The sequence below is a fragment of the Branchiostoma belcheri genome, unplaced genomic scaffold, assembly GCF_001625305.1.
Source record: "Branchiostoma belcheri isolate BF01 breed outbred unplaced genomic scaffold, Haploidv18h27 scaffold15, whole genome shotgun sequence".
Lineage (NCBI taxonomy): Eukaryota > Metazoa > Chordata > Leptocardii > Amphioxiformes > Branchiostomatidae > Branchiostoma > Branchiostoma belcheri.
The window spans coordinates 4110972-4132202 of NW_017802935.1; the positions used below are offsets into that span (position 1 = coordinate 4110972).

General features: G+C 44.2%; 1 protein-coding gene across 1 annotated transcript; it reads right to left on the reverse strand.

Moving 5' to 3' along the window:
• Positions 1 to 10840: 10840 nt before the first annotated feature.
• Positions 10841 to 19768, reverse strand: LOC109465431 (protein Wnt-1-like). The gene is made up of 4 exons (XM_019762703.1): positions 19181 to 19768; positions 17932 to 18209; positions 14767 to 15035; positions 10841 to 12223 (listed from the first exon to the last, which is right to left on the reverse strand). Exons 1-4 carry the CDS (start codon positions 19270 to 19272, stop codon positions 11735 to 11737), a joined length of 1128 nt encoding a protein of 375 aa, XP_019618262.1. The 5' UTR covers positions 19273 to 19768; the 3' UTR covers positions 10841 to 11734.
• Between the last annotated feature and the right edge of the window lie 1463 nt (positions 19769 to 21231).

Genomic DNA, 21231 nt, shown 5'->3' on the forward strand with positions numbered 1-21231 from the left:
ACGTCCGTCGAAAAAGGGCGGGCTTTTTCCTCATGACGTCATCATCAGACGACAGTGATGAAAAAAGGGGACATTGTAGGCGCTTTCTTGGGGGAAATTTCCCTATTTTGTAAGTTATGTAACAAAGTAGCTCTGTAATGCTAGGATTCGATTCTTTCACATATTTGCGCCGTTCATTGCAAAAAGACGGACTTTTTCCTCATGACGTCATCATCAGACGACAATGATGAAAAAAAGGAGGACATTGTAGGAAATTTTCTTGTGGGAAAATTCCCACGGTTTGGGCGTAGAGATCCCGGGAGGCACGAGACACACTAAGTCCCTGCACGATGTGCTGATTTCGATCGATAGTATGGCACAAAGTACACAAAATAAACAACAGGTCTTTGATAAGGCTGTATTGTTGCCGTGACATGCCAGACCCCAGAGAGCAATCCATCAACCAGCCCAGTTTTGACAGCGAGCATTTGTACTATGTGGACATCAAAACAGCCGAGGGAACAGAAAATACAATTTGTGTATATATAACACACGGAAATGGTCTTCGCGCCCGTAGTCTGAACTATAGACAGAGGGTGAAGCGTTCGTGAAGTTTCGGTAATGTTCGTCAAACTTCGCGACAACTTAGGTGGCCATCTGAGAAGAGTACTAGATTTAGCTATGTTATAAAAAATAAAGTCCTCAACCGCATCAACCAATCACAGTAACCATTATCTATTGACGTATTTTTTTATATCCAACAATTTCAACAATCCAATCAGATTTCGATCAAGAAAACACTAGCTGTCAAACTACCGGATTGACCGGTATTACCTTATCTATATTCCACCGTCAGGAGTTTTTCTTTCTCCAGAGGTAGCGACGGGGAATGGCGGGAATGCGGCCGGGACAATCACGCAAGCACGCGTGGAGACTAGCCTCCTTCGCAGACTTGTAGGGGCGGCGTTATGTTTTTTTTCGGTGAGCGACGCGAGTTATGCCGCGGAGGGACGAATTTGCAGCGGAGAGAAGGTTTCGCGCTCCAACAAATCTCTTTTGAAGGCTGGCTTAATCGCAAGTCCTTTTGGTTGTCGACTGCAAGCAGACTTGTTGGAGCGCGAAACCTTCTCTCCCTCCACGGTATAACTCGCGTCGCTCACCGAAAAAATAACGCCGCGCCCTACAAGTCTGCGAAGGAGGCTAGCGTAGAGACGACCCCGTGGAAAACACGGAGAGACGGGGGGAACAAAGGAACGGGAACCACACATGATGAAGCGATATTAGCACCAGAAAATCCGCCGGCAGACCATTGTCTGTAGATATGTGGGAAATGCGGGGAGCGTTTTCTAGATCTAGGCGTAAAATGAGGAAGTGAGGTGGTTGGCCAAATGGGTGGGGAGGGGGGCGTTCTTCGCTCTGTCGCTTTTTTTCTAAAGACAGGTAATCATTTAGGAAGTCAGCCTTCCTAACTTAACCACTATCTACACCAGGTGTTTTGTTTAAGGTGAAGTTTGGGGAAGTGCGCCTTGTGGTTAGGACCTCCCTTAAGCGTTGGCATCTTCCAACGACTGTGTAAGAATCGTTCACAATTTACCACTAGGTGGTCTGAAAAATCAGTCGATTACTAAACAATATAAATTGCTGTATGGGACAAAGGCATAATTGTATAAATGTTTTGTGAGATCGCAATCGTAATACAACTATGTTTTAGATCATGACCTATAACGTTAATAAAAGTTTAATACTGAAAAGTTTTGAATTAGACAAAACACGATTAGATACATTTGGTAAGAAATCTACCACCAATTTCAACGCAGTCCTACTATGTAACAAGTATGCAGTTGATGAAATGAGTTCGTAACGTCGTCAAATGACAAGTATACTAGGAATTCATAAACTAGATTCTACACTGTCTCTGTAGAATTCTCAGTGCTGATACCTACCATTGTGAACGATACTATGGTCTTCACATGTCACAAATCAATGGAAACCATTATACTAGAATTTCTGACGACCGTACGTACAAAGTATATACATTGTACTAGGAATTCACAAACTAGATTTTACACTTTCTCTGTAGAATTCTTAGTGCTGATACCTACCCTTGTGAACGATACTATGGTCTTCACATCTCACAAATTAATGGGAACCATTATACTAGAATTTCTGTCGACCGTACGTACGTTTGAACAGAATCGATATAGAAAATAGACAGATTTGGACCGTTTTATCTTGTATAATTTTCTCCTGACACGGAGGTTAAGACTGGTATGAAAAAGCCACACGGTTTACCTCCCCCGTGTAGGCATGTGATTACGGCTGTCAAACTACGTCAAAATGATTGACAGTTCGGACGGACGACAAGCAGTGGCGCATCGATTTTTGTTGGCCAGTTAGCGCTTAAAATCCAATAGTTTACATACGAACAAAGGCCGACCTGGGGGCGAAAAGCCGTCCGCACATATTTGTCATTTTTTTCTCAAATGCCTCACTTAGTCATTTGATAAGAATTATGATGACTCTATCGACCGGGAGAAAAACACACGCACAGTCGTGCGGGGAAGAGTCAACAAGGTGCCAAGGTCGAAATGCTGTTGAGATCCAGCGGTGCTTCTGAGAAAAAGCGCACCATGCGGCTGTATAGAAAAATGCATACCTAAAATTGAACCGCGACGGGGGTCGACATCGTCTACCAGATACCTTTGACCCAGTGCTGACGTCACACTTCAAAGAAGCCACGTGACAAGCTTCACTGGGTCAGTCTACTGAGGAAGACCAGAGTGGCTGGTCGAAAGCTCTAGCTGAGAGAATTTCTTGTGTTGGACCAAAAGTTTTAACTTTAAACACATACCTAAAATTGTTGCGAACAATTTTAGCAGGTAAGGCCACACCAAGTAAATTTTATGGATGACGTCCTTTGGAGACCCTAAATCTAATGCGAGAGGGTGAGAAAAAAACAAGAAGGGCCCTAAAAAACAAGATGCCTAGATTAGAAATATACTAAGAGATGACAAATTTTAGGACACAAATTGAATGAGGTGACACAGTGTAACAAGCAAAGAAGTCTTTAATTCATCATCAAAACAGCAATAAATCAGGTGGAACAGCAGTTGTCGTCCTGTCCTGTTTTCGCTTTACGGGTTTCACGTCAATTAATCTGACGATTGGCACTGTCGTGACTCTTTGGTCATAGTTACAGGAAGCGGAATTTCTTGGGTTTTTTTTCTAGGAACAGGCCAAAATCAATGCGCGCGTGGACGTCATCCATAAAATTTACTTGGTGTGGCCTAATAGTTTACTTACATGGTTGCTCCTCCGATGTTGCTGGCTGATGTGTAGAATGTTGTGCTCCATTAAAAACGCCAACAATGTAGTAAGATTCCACGCGATCCATTTGAAATCCGAATAAAAGTGCCGTTGGTAATCCTACGGACGATCCCTCTGGAACATCCATACATCCACTATGACTCGATCGACGGGGTTTAGATAATCATTCCGTCTTTTCCCATCTGGAAAATAAAAATGCTCATCATGAGATATGAAGATGTATATACTGTACATCGTGTGGGCGAAGTTTGATAGGTAAACTCTGTGTGAAGTCATTGGTCTACAGTATCTCTGTCAGCTTTGTCGGGATTTCTATTTTGTCAGCTTCTCTTTTCAACCCCCGAAGGTTGAAAAAAAAATAGAAAACCGTGTGGAGTAACGGCTCGAACCCAAGAGGTCCCGGGTTCGAACCCCACCTTGTCACCGATCTTGTGCCCTTGGGAAAGGCACTTTACACGACTTTCCTCAGATCGGTGAAAATTAGTACCTAGCTTCGGTTAGGGCCGTCCCTCGGATAGGACGTTAAATGTTGAACATGGGAGAGCCACACACCACGCAGGTTAAAGAACTCACCACACTTATCGAAAGAGTATGGATAATATTTTGTAACTTATATTTAACAAAATGGCTCTTTCTTTTGGCGTAGGCCAGTACCTCCCCCAACCCCCAAAAAGTTGACAAAATGGAAAGCCCGCTAAGCTGCTCAGTAGGACATACCTTCTGTGCTAGGAGACGGTACGTCGGCCTTTACGCCATGATGCTAGTAACTTATCAACTAACACATATCGTAACGGCGTCCACTCATGCGTAACTTATCAACTACTAGTATATAGCACCAGTGACGTATCATGATTATGAATATAGCACCCTCCGGCAACGCATTATCTTCTCTATAATATGTTTCTTACTACTATTCAACTACATAAGCCTGAAAAAAGTCAGTAATCTTCTAGTAGATCAAATCAAATCAAATTTTTATTCAGTAAGGCTCTCGCGGGCGAATACCCGAATTACGTTGTGGGGGGGGGGGCTTTTTTTCCTTTCCACGTCTGCTTGAAAATGAATTTTGGCAGTTGAGAAATGCGTACATTTTGTACATAGTCCCTGCACACTTGTTAACTCACGGTATGCGCCTCTGTCTTCTTGGAATGTTACATGTTTTTGTGTGGTGTTTTCGACTTTTCATACAAAACCTTCGTCGGGTGGGATTCCTTCGCAGAAATGTTACTGAAGGCCATAGATGACACATGGCGAGTCTGACCATTTCTTGGTGCGCCTATAACGCTTCTTGCCCCTTTCCCTTGTTGTTTCAAATTCTTACTTAATGTTTTCCTTCCTCCATTTGTCTTTCCTTTAAATTACAAAATATTGTCACATATCACATTCTTGTACCTTCACGACATACACTAGTGAATACTGTCTATGTAAAGGTACTTCTCGATACAATGGTAACACACATACCATGCACTTAGGCATGGATCTATGTTAAAGAGCTAAGATAGTCGCTAGCTATAGCATCACAATCTTGATCTAACATGAATATAGAAGTTGCTCACCATGAAAAGTTTATAGGCCTAACTTTTCCCCCAAACACAGCAAATACAAGCCAGGACATTCGTCCAATGCCCATGTGAAATACTTCAATCTAACATCCTACCAAAATCACCACCCAGAAAAATGAATGAAATCCTTGTTTGCTGGACCTTAACCATTTACAACATCTATGAAGTAACCAAAGGAAAAGATATGGACTCATTCTCACCTGTACCTCGTATGATGTACAAAAGCTTTGACTCCGGCCGTATGCTACTCCCTTCCGTACGCAGCGTTATCTTGCGACTGTAAGCCGTTCCGGAAAACGTTCTTGTATTATATACCCAGGGTGGTCCTTTTCTCGGTAGTAACACCAGAAAACACATTCCTAGCACCACACCGCGACCGCACGAACCTCTGCTCTCACATAAACAAAGGCATCAGACCTGCCAAAAAAGTGCTACACACGGGGAAAAACATCGTTATAAATGAGTGGCTGTGATTGTGGGAGGGGCACGCTCCGTTACTCCGTTGCCATAGAGACGGTATGTTCGATGCAGGTGCAACCTGTAAGTTTTTTTCTACTAGTGATTTCTCTACTAAAGGGAGCCGAGAAAAAATTGGAGGCACCTAAAAGTTGAAGGACAAATTTTACTGACAACTGCCAGGGAGCGAAATTTGTCAAGAGACATTTTTTTGGTCCAGTGGTTTTTGTGGTGGCTTTTCAGCAAAGCAGAATAGGGTAGTAAGTGCAGTGTGATTTCTGAACCATTTTTTTTATTCATTTAGACAAATTTACCACAAATAAGGTGGTATGGTGGAACAGGAATCACTTTTTTAAGGCCACCATATCGACAAAATCATAAAACACTAATACATATATATACATATTCAATTGATTTTCATGCAGAATCAAAAATGATTCAAATAAACATAGAAATCAACATAGTAGATCAACTTGGTAACGGAAGAGGGACGGTTAACTAGATCAATACAAAATTAAAGTATTGCAAGATCAGATAAAGTAGGATAAAATTTTTGCCTTGTAAAACTGATGTGACAGTGCAGCACTGTGGAAAAGAGAGACTGTGACAGTAACATTTCCTGTGTCCTTGCTAAGAACCCATCGTTCAAGGATCCTCTCAAATAATGCCCAGGGATTGGGTGCCTCCCTTACTAATTATTCGGGACAAAAGTCACAGTCTATGGGACTTAATTTGAGATGGTGGACACATTAGTAGGTGACAACTAGTATGTTTTCGTTATGATTGCCATGGACAAGTATAAATATGAAAGCAGTGCTGACTTTGCTTCAATACGCTAGGGGTCGCTTTTTCACCGCTCATACTTGCGTAAAAGCATTGCAATCATGTCTATCATCATATAGACCTGTTGAATGCTTTGCGGTCTTTCGTTTCGTAACTCCAAGCTTTGATAGTTGTTCGCGGTCCTTCAGATTTTCTCACTGTAGACAAGGCAAAAGCCCCGTGTGTTTTGAAGAATACCATGATGCTTTGCGCAGAAATTTGGCGGGAGGTTCGAATTCAAAATGGCGGACAACATTGGCGACCCCGACTCTTCATGTAAACAACAACAAAGTACAACAACCGGCTGAGTTGGGTGAGTAATTTTCCTCAGTTTTGAGTTCCTATGGACCATAACTGTCTGACCTGTACCACGTGTGTGTTTAACTTGTGTAATTTGGTGAGAAACATACGCAATTGCTATCATGTGAATTTGCCATTCTTTTCGTAGGCAGAGTACAGTATATTGGGAAGTGACGTCAGAGATGACACTTCATATAAGCACGTCCTGATTGGCTACCGCTTTGGTACGTATTATCTTGCTTTATTCTTTTTATTCAACATTAATAATGTCAGAGCAGGAAAACAGCATCAGTATTACAATGGTTCTTTTCAGCAAGGAGGTTTCTTCAATTTTGTTGAATTTGTAGAGGGACCAGAACACAGATGTGAAGGATACAAGCGTCGATGACGTAATGAATTAAAAGACGTCATAGCTGAAACTAGACCCTCAAGTCACAACTGATCATGATCTCACAGTCACAAATGGCATTGTATTGAGCATGTATACTACTGTATATGATTACTTAGCGTTATATTACATGTACAACAATTCTTTGAATAGTGGACTCGGTAAGTTGCACACTGCCTGCATATTTTAATGAAAATTCGGTCTTGCGATGTAGCGTTACGACTAGGAATTGTAACATTGAGCCGAGCGTATGGAAATCAGACAAGAAAGCGGCATGTGTTCCTCAAAGCTCAGGGACTGTTGGCCTCTTGGTTTTACGATGCCTGGCCTACATGGCCTAGCTCTGACCCGGGGTTTAAAATAGCGTTCTGCTTGTTTCCTTCGCCACCCAACCGTGGGGCACGTTATAAAGTCCCCATGACAAACTAGCCCAATAGAAGGCCTTGATACTCAATCATTGCGTTATTTCTACCCGACTGGTCTTCTATACAGAGTGAGTGACCCCGTGGCGAGTTCTATAGTTAATGGTGACTTTATAGAAGACACGAGCATATATCTTGGCTCTAATGACATGTGCTGTGTAGGGCAGATCCTTTTGATGACTATCTACATCTGATATGGGGAATGTCAATGGACAAGGCATTGATCAATATCACCACTTGTTATCGTACATGTATAGCAGATAATGGGATTTTAATGATGCTTTGTCTGTGAAGGGAAGATTCGGAGCCTTGGTAGAGCATGGGTGTAAAACAGTCATGAAACGTACCTTTAAGTTTTAAAGTATCGAGGTAATCTATTGTTATCATTGTATCATCCACATATGCCTGTTTTGTTTTCTTTCGAATGGTGATCAACAACAATACAGAAATATTTCATAATTGTTATGCCGCTTGTTTTGTAGCACGTAACTCTGATAATGAAAGGATGTTTATAGTTGTGCCCTTGTTGTAAATACCAATTGTAGATCTAAACTTTGTTATCAAGACAGATCTAGAGTTTCGTGACACAGCTCTGACAATGGCAAGAGGCCAATGTCGACGTTGCAACCCAGCTCTCCATTATTATTCAAAGAAGACACGTATCTTGATCTTTTTCCGTAGCTCGCTCACAACTAAACTTTGCGATCCCCTAGCTTCCCCGTCCCGCCTTTCTTGTCCAAGTTTTTCTCACCATTTTCTCGCAGACAGTGACAGGCTTCACCCGCATGTGTGAATGGGACTGGCACCGCCATTGTGAACCTGAGATGTTTGTCCCCTTCTCTCCAGCCACTCCAATTTTGCACGGCTCATTTTGGCGGCTCCTCGCTCGTGGTGTGCTTTGTGAGGCTGTCTCCGCGCGCAGGGGAGCCTCTGGACATTTTGACTAGAAAATAAGCTGGGAATCACTCCTGAAGGGAAGGAGACGTTTCTAGAGAGTTCCATAAACTGGGCACTGATTGCAGATTTTCGATATCGGAAAAATAACCTATAGAAAGTTTAAAATCCTCTTCAACCATCAGTTTTCCCCAGTTCACTCAGGTGAAAATGAGTATTGTATTGTCCCCTGTGTTGGTGGTGGCATTAAGTTGAAAAAAAAAAGTGAGTGTGTCCCCACCACATCTTGTGATCACATGTTGGAATATTAAAAAAACGTAATTTTTGTATTAAAAAAAACAGCCATCATCGTTAGCCCTTCATCATTCAACAACAAATTATCTTCAGGTAGTTTTCGAGAGTCTGAAAATCATGTCACACATAAGTTTTTAGGTGTGGAGCAACGTTCACGTTAATCTTTTATCGACCGTTATGAACGTTATGTGTAAGTTGTAGTTCCTGCAAAAACATTGTTATCCCAATTTGTCGACTTCTATCCCCCTAAACTATATGTATCAGGTGAACGCCGCGCCGCGTGCCTGCGAAGCTGGTGTGTTACACGGTTATACCGGCCATACTGATACAGAACATTTTGTCAGATATTTTGTCAGAAAACTTCATTCTTCAAGCTTTCGAGATACATGAGCCACGAAAGCCAGGATGGCGTGTGATTGAAAGCTCAAGTTGTTTGTCTCCATTTTGTACAAATCAACCTCGTTACGGGTCATCCAAGGTCAAAACGTCGCGTTTGTCTGTATTTACTACATTCCTACTGTCCTGGGCCGTCTTTTTGCATTACTTTAGGCTATTCACATTGTCGCAAGCAAAATACTAGTACGTCGCTGTTAAACTCTTCATATGTATCTGTATGTATAATCGCTCAATCAAATCCATCTTTAACGTAATTTGCAGACATAATTTCCCAACGGCAATGACAACATGTATTCATCAATGTATGAGCGTGTTAAAAGTGGAAGTTCTTGAATATTGGAGGTTATAATAGTTATAGTTATGAAGACGATTTTACCATAAGTGATATTTTGCAGCCAGTTTTTTTTTGCTAATCATACTGTCTGTAAACCCACATTGAGTGTCACTACGTTTGAAAAATATACTATGATTACTACCAACACAGATGAACTTTCATGATAATCATAGTATATTCTTAAGTCCTGACAAAAGTAGCCAAGCTTTTACTAGTGCACAGTACGGTGTACAATGCTCTGGTCAATAGCACATAGTACACGTACTGTGTTAACAAGGCCGATCTAACGTGGTCCATCGTGCATGAAAATACTTGAAGCTTACAGGATTTGCAAGATCAATTCTGATGGCTGACGACTGATATCTATTGAGGCTTGCGTGAGAGTTGCGGGGATACGTGGTGTGGAAAAACACATTTACTGACGCTATGAGACTTAACGCCGAACAATGTGCACAATAACGTGCTATTTTTACTGGGACTCAAGGCACGAGGCGGCCAAAGCTAATGATTTGACATTAAGTGATTTCAAAAGGACGGTCTTGACATACGAACTTGCACAGTGAATATGTCTATTCGTACCAGTCCATAGAAAATCAAAGCAAATCATTCTGCTTTTTGTAAAGAACCACTCATGTTGGCTCAAATTTACTTTGAGACATAAGAAAATGTGTGGAGTGAGTCAAGTGATACGTTCTACAGAAAAGCACATTTACTGACGCTTTCAGGCTTAATGCTGAACAATGCACACAGTGACATGCTATTTTTTTTCTTGGACTATAAGGTGCGAGGCGGCCAAAGCTAATAAGTTGACAGAGGACGGTCTTGACATAAGAACTTATGTCTACTCATAATAGTCCACAAAAAATCAAAGCAAATTATTCGGCTTGTTGTAAAGAATCACCCATGTTTGCCCAGATTTAGATTTAAGAACTTGTGTAGAGTGAGTCAATGCATACGTTGTATAGAAACGCACACTTTGGTGACGCTACCGGGCTTACACCCGAACAATGTGCACAATAATGTACTATTTTTACTCACGATCACGAGGCTAATCATAGGACATTAGATTCTTTCAAAGATCGGTCCTGACGTCTTGTTCGAAATTAGAACTGGCACAACAGGTAGATCTTCCCTTAACTGCCCACTCTAATGTTGCTAGCAAATCAAAGCCAGCCGTTTTGAACAGTCTTACCCATGTTTGTATAGATCTATGTAATACATAAAGGAAATTATACGAATGAGTCAATGAGGTACGTGGGAGGAAACTTGATTATAGGTAAATGCTAACTGCGTTGACGGATCAAAAATAGCACGAGTTTACGGAAACAAAGTTCGGGCCCCCTCTTGCTCTTATGATAGCTGTACTAAACACTAGACATTTACGAACGTAACGAATTCGAACTTACGGTTGGTTTGTGACTCTATTACATGAATACGCCTGAATTCTGACTACTTTTCGTCTGAGTTTTGAAAGCGTGAATCATAGAATTCTTGTCGAGAACTGAGCTGAGTTTAAAAGAGGTCTGACTCACTCTGTCATTGTCATCGCGTACTGTGACTAAGAAGCATCATCCTTTATCTTTTTCAAGCTCGGCAGAACTTAAATCTCCACAAAGACCCCCCTCCCCCACACACCGAAAGAAGAAACGACAAGAAGCGAAGAATATCTTGTTATAAAAACATTGTATTCATAAACAGTCGAGGTGCAGCAGAGATATCTTTACACAGACCTTACCAATATGATATTATCTTTCCGTGAAAAGTGCAGGGAAGACACAGCATCATTATTGCACAATAATATTTTTCCACATTTAATATTCACATGTCATCTTTCTCGCACACGAGCTACCCCTTTCCTCCTCACAAGGGACGCTGGGAATGAAGCAAACTTTGTACACACTGAATATGGTAACTGTAAGGGATGTTCTTCGGTAGCAATCTGGCAGTGCATAGTCTATGACGTATTTTGTATTGTCAAAGGTCAGAGTGCGTAACTATTTGTCATAGGGTCCCGCCCTAGACTTACGTCAGTTCACAACAATAAGAACATAAGATCTACACTACAACGCTACCACAATCTTCACTACTTCTCGTACGACAATATCTTAGAATCATTAGTTAAAAAAAGAGAAATACATCCGTAATAACTGTTGACGCCATCAGTGTCTATGCAGTTCATAGCAGTCAAATATGCTAGCTGAGTCAGATCCACAAAAAGCACAGAAGAGAATGCCTTTGCAGCAATAAATAATGTAAGATCTTTTCTTCTCCACATTTATATATAAATATAGATTCATAAATAGTAAAATATGTACAAAATTGTCTGTTCCCTGCAGAGCTAGGTATTGATATCGGGCCAATGTGTATGAAAAAAAGCTACAAGACGGAACGCAGTATTCCGTGAGGTCTTTCCATCCGTCGTATTTCTGCAAAAGTTCATGATTTTACAGAGTGGTGCAGAGACTTGAGTAGCACGTTGGTTGTGGATCGTACGTAGAAGTCCGTTGCTGTCCTATGAAGGACTATGTTGACTAGAGTAGATAGAAGGTAAGTCCTACTACTACAAGCACGTGTGGATGGTCTTCGTTCTGACGCACTCCTCGCACTTGACCTGGCAGCACCACTGGAACGTGCAGTTGCACCTCTCCTTGGTCACCTCCTGCCGTGTGGCGTACCCCCTCCCGCAGCACAGCAGGTCACAGCCGTCTAAACCCCGGGACGTCACGTTACACTCCCTCCCTCTCGTGCCCTCGAAGCCGAGCCGCGGGTTGTTGCGGCAGAAGTTGGGAGATCTCTCGTGGTAGACCAAGTCGTTGTCTGTGGGGAACTTGTGCCGGGAGTTCTTGGGGACCAGCCCGGTGACTTTTGCCCTGGAGCCGCGGTTGTTGCCGATGTCAGGCACGGCGACCTTGGAGGCGCCGTCGAACTTCTCCTTGAGGCTGTCTCCGACGTCACGGAAGTTGGGCAGGCGCATCCAGCAGGTCTTCAGCGTACAGGAACCAGACATCCCGTGGCACTTGCACTCTCTCCGCAGGTTCTCAGCTACAGCCTGGAGAAAACGATAAAAGAAAAACACGTCAGTCGTCTTGCATAGCTCGAAAGGAATGACAAAATTTTCAGGACAATCGCGACAATAAGCTGTTGGAATCTGCCTTCGGGCGGTATTTCAAAGTTGCGTCATTTCATCAACATTTACAACATTGAAACTACATGTAACTACCAACACAGATGAAGCTTCATGATAGTATTGGAACTCCATGTTAGCTTGCCATGTTCCACCCGGAACATTACGGCATAACAGCAACTCAAATGGCTTTCTAAAGATATCAAACGACTCTAAAGTTTGCGATTCTCTTCGGTTCTAGAAAGAATGTAAGAGGTCATCCTTCCGTCTGAGAGAAGAATACTGAGATTTTGGGTGAATCAAAGACAAGACGGGTGAGACAGGTGATACTCAATTTTGCGATTAGAGGGGTGAACTGGGGGTCAACGAAGAATACAGCAGAGGGCTCTTAATAGGCCATATAAGCCTCAAGAATGTCCCATAGATTGATAAGATCGCTTTTTTATCCATTTCAAGCAGGGAGTTAGAAATGGACATTCGAAGGTATTTTGGATTTTGTAAAAAAAAAAGGCGATGTGCTGACTTGAGGCATCCCGGATCAAGTATTCAACTGACTTGTCAACAAAATGGCAGCTAGGGTCCACCCAAGATCAGCTGACAAATAAAAGGTCACTTCGAGTCAACGCTCCGAGATCACACCAAAGAGACTCAGACATACAAGTGATTTATAGAAAGATTTCTCATGACGATAGAACGGCGAGACTTGAAATATGTCAACCGATGCGGAAAGGGAACTTGTGTGGCCGTCCTTTGGAGCTATGTACCAAGGAATTGTTGTTTATTTAGATGCGGTGGCTACGGGGTGATACAATGTGTTGGTTTACGCACCCGGGGCGAATGTACTTATGTATCATTAATACGCGTCATTACCCACAATTACTGCTCATTAGGACTCGGGGAGGTGGAAAGAAAGAAAACCAGGTGTCAACAAAGATGGCGGGGGCATGCTGCACTTTGCAGCCCGCGACCCGTGTGACGACTACCGAAGAAGCCGGTGGAAAATTAAGATGACAGTAATCTTCGGGACATCAAACAGACCGCCCGGGTCGTGGTTTATGTCACAGGGCGTCAGGTAGACAGCACCTGTCAGAGCTTACACGCAGAACTAAACGTGCAACATCTCCGACTTATTGTATCACGATATCTGTCTTAATCGCGCCGGCACGTGTGTGACTGCGAGCTTTATCCCCTAAAACGTTATCTTCGTTATCTACCCGTTGGAGAAAGACAGAAAATGTCACGCCTACAGGTGTAGACTTTTCTGCAGTGGATAGTTGGTAACGTTTCCGGGATATGCTAAGACATACGGAATACGTAACTCGATGCTACAATGTTGATCCACATATCATAGCCAGGAGCCCCAAATGCCCTCAGATAAATATCGTCCTCTTTTTCATTAGAAGAATGGGAGCAATGCAGAAATTTGCATGCCCACCTACCTAGAATCCGTTCGTGTGTAACTTTAAGGACTGTTTTCAGTGGGAAAACTTGGCCAATTGATGGTAATCATTCAGGAATGGAGTCGAAGAGTTTGTAAACGCGAGTGTACATTGTTCTCTATCGACTTTATAGATATAGATAAGGGGCACATTTTTTGTCTGACTTCAATGAAGTCGTCCGATCGTCAGGAGGCCATGGCCGGCCAAAAGACATCTGGACGGCGTTCTCCTATTGGTTAGCTCTCGGGGAGACTGACTTTGACGCGATGGAATGCAGGGAACACTATAATAAGGGTGGTTATCCCAACACACTGCATCTAACCATCTATCCTGCACCAGCTAAGTATGCCTTCAAAGGTGGGGTAATTATAGGTCGGTAGGAGCGGGGGTTGTTAGTCCTGTACGGCCACATGTCGCTACACTGTTCACGTGATAAACATGTACGTTGGTTACGCGTACACACTGGCATCTAGAACAGGGGCTCATTACATCCAAATCATCTTCAAATTACAATCTACAATCAAAGAAGTGGTCAAATTCGAGCTGATTTTTCTTGTCTAAAAAAGTAGTTCGCATCCCCGGCAGCCATGTTTGTTTTGCACCATTGCATGCCGGGATTTGCCGTGACCTGTGAATTTATTGCCACCATAGAGCTGCTTGTTTCTAAAACATGTTCTGGAGGAAGGACGGAAATTTTCTGTTTGTTTGGATGATGGGACATCCGCGGTAAACGTGGGCCCACGCGAGTTTGTTATGGGCAAGAGCACGGCCCGGTGTTTATACTTTAATAACCACTACATGCCTCATGGTCAGTTAATGACCACAAACTCACAACAACGGAAAACCGCCTCTCATTCTGTCACTGACATGTGATGGGTAGACCACCCATCTCACGACCCGTCCTGCATTTAATTCACCCTTTCACTCACAGACAGTAGTAATCATGCGAAAACTATCCATAGAAAACCATTCATTTAAACCTCTTTGGAAAAACTCAATGCTTTAGGTAAAAAGAAGATGATGACTTACCACTCTGCCTGCTTCGTTGTTGTGCATGTTGACCAGGTAGCGCACGGAGTCCTTCGTCTTCTCCCCAGCGTCCACGAACTGCTTGGCGAACTGCTTGCCGAATTCGACGTTGTCGGAACAGCCGCCCCACTCCCAGTCCTCTCCGGCCGGGCCCTTGCTTCGGTAGTCGCACGAGCAGGTCTCGATCGTACCCTCCGCGCAGTTTCGGCCAACTTCGTGCGCGACGGCAGCCGACATCACTGCGTAGATGAAAGCAGTTTCTCTGCAACCTGGAAAAATAGATGAATAAAACAAATTCAAATAATCTGCTGTTTTTCCAAGAAGGCAATAAATGACGTCACGTTCGTGCGACCGTTGGTGTAAAGTGGTGACGTAATGGAACATAATGACTTGGCTAATTGAAAGATTACTTCACACAATTAGCACGTCTCAAGAAAGGAGGCGAGAAAGTTCCCAGACTTCCCCAAGGAGCAGGTTGTGAAGTACAAGAAGGAATAACAAAGGCAAGACGTCTTATTGTAGTCAGCTGTGTTAATGTTTCCTTGTCATTAAAATACAAGAAAATATTTGCCATCTTTATTCTAAAGAAGTTGAAGTTTATCTCAAGAAAAAGTTGACAGTTACAGCAATTAAGCACTTCATTGGCACTATAAAATACACATGATTGCTGAAGACTTGAAATGTGGCGGATATAACCAAGTCATCTTGTTCCGGTTTGCCGTTACTAGCAGTCTGATTATACAAATTGTTGGGGGTTTTTTGGGCAAATTTTATTCACCAAAAGCACGTGCTAGTGATAAATCACTAAGAAAGTCAAGGCTACGGAAGTTTCTAAGTCCTTGTCGGAAACACTTCAGCATAAATTCGACCATGGGATTTTCTGAAGCTCGCAAATTGGCGAACCCGAGACACAAGGACCACGATTCTGCCATAGCTGTTCCTATTGTTTCTGGCTGGCGGAATGACAGAGAAATGACAAGTTGGACGCCCTGACAACACCCGTCTCGCAGTCTTCCCAGGCTATGCAGCGCTGGCGGGGACGGAAGGACATGTTTCCGAGGTAGCACGCCGACCGGGGATATCTGCAGCCCCGAGGGGTGCTTGGAAAGTTCCGGCCTTTTCATCACAGCTCTGTGATTCTCACCACCAGAACAGATTCCCAACCAAACTATTCTGAACAATTCACTATATTGCGTTACCCAAGGTAATAGCAAGGAAAATGTATGTAAAAATAAAAGCAAAAAAATCTTTCAACATTTGTAAGAGAGTGATCGCGGCGAACCCCACCGGAAAAAAGGTTCTGACACCATGTATGTTGTTGTAGTGAGTTGGTACGGCCCAAAACTGGGGCACCGACCCCCGAGGTAGCAAGCACAGGTGGGAAAGTAGAGGAGGACCAGGGTCAAATTTACGATGTCTGAGATAGTCCAGGTCGGCTTGTCTACCCCATGATTATGTGTCTTTATTTTCGGCGATGGGAGGTCCTACCCCCGAGGGCAGGCCAACCTCACCGCGATGGTATTCCGTCGGCGAAAATCAGACATCGCTTCGGCCAGGTGTGTGTCTGTCCAAACTTTTCACATTTTTCATTCTCAGACGATTTTTTCATCATGTACGTACGCCCCCCTCCCCCTTGGAAAAAAATCGTTGTCTGTTTTTTTAGTCTACGCATGCGCTAGTGCTTTTCCCAGTTCGTTCCTCGTGTCAATTACCAACCTCCTTTGGTCGAACACTTTTCGCAGGTCTAATTGCGCGAACAAACACAGAAACTGTGTGAACTGGCCAACACAAAAAGCACGGGACCTTCAAAATGGAGCCGCCCTCAGAAGGGACCCGGCCTCAATCAATACATAGGACGGAACAACAGCCACCTCCGCAAGGGAAATTTGAAAAACAATAGAGTTTCAGTAGCGTTTAATTGATTGATTTGGCATTTCTCAGGAAAAGGTGAAACGCATACCGCCGGAGGTTCATTGTTGGAGTCCGAAACCTGGATTACAGAATAATGCACTGTTTGAAGTGGGTAAGTCCGGGCGCGAGTTGGCTAATTTACATGAAAGTGTCGGTTTACTTTGACGCTGTTGCGGCTTTTTCTGTATGTACAGAGAGGGCGAAGTGGCTCACTTAGGGACTCAATTTCCAACAAATTATTTCTCATCCCCCTTCAAGGATTCGTAGAAAATTGTCTACAATCTGTCCACCACATGCCCCAAAAAAGTCAATTCAAACACTGCTATTCTAACAAAAAAAATAGTACAATTTCTTCTCAAAAACAATTCCACAGCCACGACCATGGTGGGAATATACCTCAACTATTCCAGCATATGTTTATAAACATGACATATCATAACACACGCTATCCGGATACAGACACAAGCCCCAACATGAGAACTCCAGCTATCACACCACTTCACATGCCAAAGTTGGCGCCAAATCCTGCTCCAGCTCAGAGGGAAGAGTTTCATGATTTATCGTTACAACGTTCCGAATTTTTTACGAGTGAAAGCAGGATGGGAATGAAACAAGAGTTCCAAGTGCCTAATGATGACGAGCTTGTTTTGATAACACACGGGTGGTTGGGCAGGGGCCCTTCGGATCCGGTCGGGCGAGCTCGTAAGCCGACAAACCCCGGAGTTTTACTCGGGTTTACTCGGGGTGATTCGGGCTCACCTGAGGCTTACGCTTTGGCCGGTTTGTACACAAACACATAAAGGAAGATCCTTGGAAGGGATTTGGTGCAGTTATCACAATTTAGCGGTTCTGTGAGGGACAGGGCTTTGTCATAGTCACTCCAACTACGCGACGTGTCGCCCTGTCACACAACCAGCTACAGAAAAGGACTATCATTTGACTTAATACCAAATCAAGACTGACTGTATACAAGTTTCTGATCCCCCTAAGTCTAACGTTGTTAACGGGCCAGGTTGCCGCCACATAGTCCCACATAACAACACACTTTCAACGCTCTAAAGTTCACAGTCGTGCCCTGGTCCCACGAATTCCACAAAGGACAGAGATAAGAAGGATATCCAAAATAGAGGGGCTACTCTTCTTTCCCGTGAGAGCCGTGTTTCTATAGATCCGCCACAAAACAAGATAGAGAAAACCCCGACAATTGTTTAAGGTAGAGAGAGAGAAGTGTATGGGATTGGGATTGGAACTCACCGCGTTTGAGGATGTTGCCGAAGACGGAGTTGACGTGGTCGTTGGTGTTGACTGGACAGTTCCAGCGACGGTTGGAGAACTGGTGCTGACACTCCTTGATGGCCAGCATGGCCCCGGTACCGATGCTCTCCAGCGTTCCCGGGTTCCGCCGCACCAGCCTCCGCTGTTTCTTGTTGAGAGGATGCTTCTTAGGGTCCAGCATGATGGCCGAGCCCTTCCGTGCCACGCCAGGCACCATGTTCGCATGCTCCTGTACAGCTACAGTGCTGGCGATGCCCCTAAAACAGGAAAAAAAAATCCTCATAAACAACGATACTACATATACATATCAAATACTATACAGAGGGATTCACAACCGTTTGGTTTCTCTATATGGCATAAGACTCTAAGATTATACTCATAGAAACCATAATTTTAGCGCATTAGGGAGCATCATATGCCGTTTGAAAAACAAACGTGTGTAATCCTGGGCTCAGGGGGTGTGAACTTATGGTACAAAATTACTTCCAACCCGCTGCAGTCCCTTAGGTTATACCGAGAAAATCCACGGAACTACGGGACCACCGGCGGGTTCTAAAACTGTAGTTGTAAACCATGTGGGGAAAGTTGTGTTCTATACGGCAATAAGGACCATAATTATAAACCCCTGCTGGTTTGGGGAGGGCGAATCATGTCCTGTCTATAATTGTTACGTAAAAACCCCAGCATCAATACGTCTGAGTATTTTTCCTCACAGATAAAGCCGAAAAATGTGGTGTAACAAAACTTGGTGACAATTTTAGCATCGGATGAACTGTTTTTAGATTGATAAGATCGAGGAACGTATGTCTGAAGAAAGAAAAAAATCCCCAAATTCTCTATCAGACAGGACAGCTACCCTAGCAACGGCGGTCAAGGGAATCATTTTCTTGTGCGATCAATGAAGTGATATGGCGAATAGAGAACGAGAGAAAATATCAAACGAAACGAGTTACACTCCCACAGTATAAACTACCTGTAACACTGTACCCGGAACGACCTGTGTCGACCTGCCAGAGATGGTGGGAAAGTTAGGAGACGAACCGGACACGTTAGTAAAGTAAACCCACACGTCAGGACAAGCGGAGCCGTTCGATTTGTTTTGAGCGGGGGCGACATGGCAGGACGGTGTACGGTACAAGTGTGCCCGGGCTCCCGTCCCGTGTAGGGGAGGGGGAGGGAGGGGACATACCGCCCCGGCGGGCGGAGAACAACGACGGGAGGTACTTACCACCATCGGCCGATCACAGCATGCACTCTCGCCACGGGAGCCGCGGCCAGCACCAGGAAAAGCAGAGCCCACAAGGTGCACACTAACTTCATAGTATGCCACTCGAGATGCAGCGATCACAAGGATGTGGATCGATTCGGCGTGAGAGGCCTGAAGTGCCGAGAGTCGAGTTTCTCCGGCGCCTTGGAAGGAAGGGGACCGGCAGACAGGCGAGGAGTCGTCGGTAGAGAAGGCACGTAGGTCCCGCCGGTGACTAGTCGAACCACCCGGTGTTCTGCTGTGATCAACACGTATCCGCGTGCAGGGCGGGATCAGTACCCGTCGGCAGTTCGATCTAATACTGATACGGTACTCCGTGGGTAAACGTTACGAGCGAGAGGAGAGAGAGCGACTTGACGTGTGTCTTGTTCGGTGTCTGACGACAGAATGACTAACCCAACGCCTCCGCCGACTCTTGTAGTCGTACGCCAGGTAGAGTTGTCGCCCAAACTATGCGCATATCAAAGCAGCGCGCGAAATTTTTGCCCCTATTGTTCGCCAATTTACGCGAGTGTCACAACACACCGGCACTTTCAAGGCGCTGACAAACAACTTGGTGCGAACGTTGCAGGCTATTGTTCCCCCGCGAACTACTGCCGACTCCCGATTGCTAATTGGTTAATGCTTGCGCAGAATGTATATGAATTACTACAACAAGCAACTTTCAAATAAAGACCTGGTGGGTTGGTGTCGCTGCCTGGGGCCATGACACGGCATCGCGACACAAAGCCTTGTCTGGGGAGGCCTGCCGGATAATTGCCCAGATCATTCGTCAAATTGTGACAATTTTCGCATCAATTACGCACTGTCTTTTGGGCGAACTACAATCAATTACATACAATTTAGGGACCTCGTCGACATGGAGGCCACAGAAACCAGCAGACTCTACTCCCCCCGTTTAGCCGAGCCACTGGCGCGGAATATCTGACCCTTTTCTCCCAATATGCCCCCCCATCTAATTGTGTAAAAGACGATCTAATTATAATGAGACGGGCGTTTAGCTGAAGCTACAAGAGTCCAAGAGTTGAAGACAAGAGAAGTGTAATCCGATAAATTGTGCATGTTCCTGTCACAGAACAATCTGGTACGAGGAAACCACCTACGTACAAAACGTGGATAGCTGCAGTGTTACATTGTAAGGTTTTGCTAAACAAAAAGAAATACACACTTGCAACAGTGTCTATGACGCTGGAGAAAACAAGAACATGGTAGGCATACTAGTAATACTCGTGTGCCAAGCTGTTATAGTGTTACGTTTGCTCAAGTTTCTGCTTAGCTTCACAGTTTGTTTCCTTATAAGATTTTTTATTTATTATTTCTGCTTATGAAGGTGCGAGACACCGCACAAAATGCAATTGGGAAGTGTTCTTGCTTGTAAAATTCAGGGACTACCCTGTGCCTGTATTGGTATGTAGTAGCCGAGTTTATACAGAGACACGCTTCAAGTGCTGTCATAATCCTGTATTGGGAAATGATAAGCTAGCGGCGACAATCGGGGTAGTTGATATGTAGGTGTGAAGTGCTGCGGTAGTTGTGGAGAGGAGAGGGTTTGTTGTACGGGGTGGCGGCGGTTCCCCTGCCCTCCCGCGGGCGGGCTGCCCTCCCCCTCAGCGGGACGTCCCCGTTTCGTACCCTTCTGTCAAACACTCCACGAATTGTTCCTTCTCCCACCCCGAGAAAAGTGAGCCAGTTTCCCAGGAGTTCTACTAGTACCCCTCACAAAAAAAGTGATGCTTCCCTATCCCATACTTGTGAATCTGAATACACATTTCTAAGAATGAGTTTTCTGAGAATCACCAAGGAGCCTGGAAAGATTCAAACTGCGTAACTGACTTGTATCACTCATTGAATCAGTTCTGAAACCATACTAGCAGAAGGCGCGCTTTCAATGCATACTTCTCCCTTGGCAACGTGCAATTATTTCTTTCTGGACGAGCGGTTGTCGTCTGCGTTGCCATGGAGACGGCTAGCTACCTCCCCACCAGTTTTAAACCCAGCTCGCAGCTTGTATT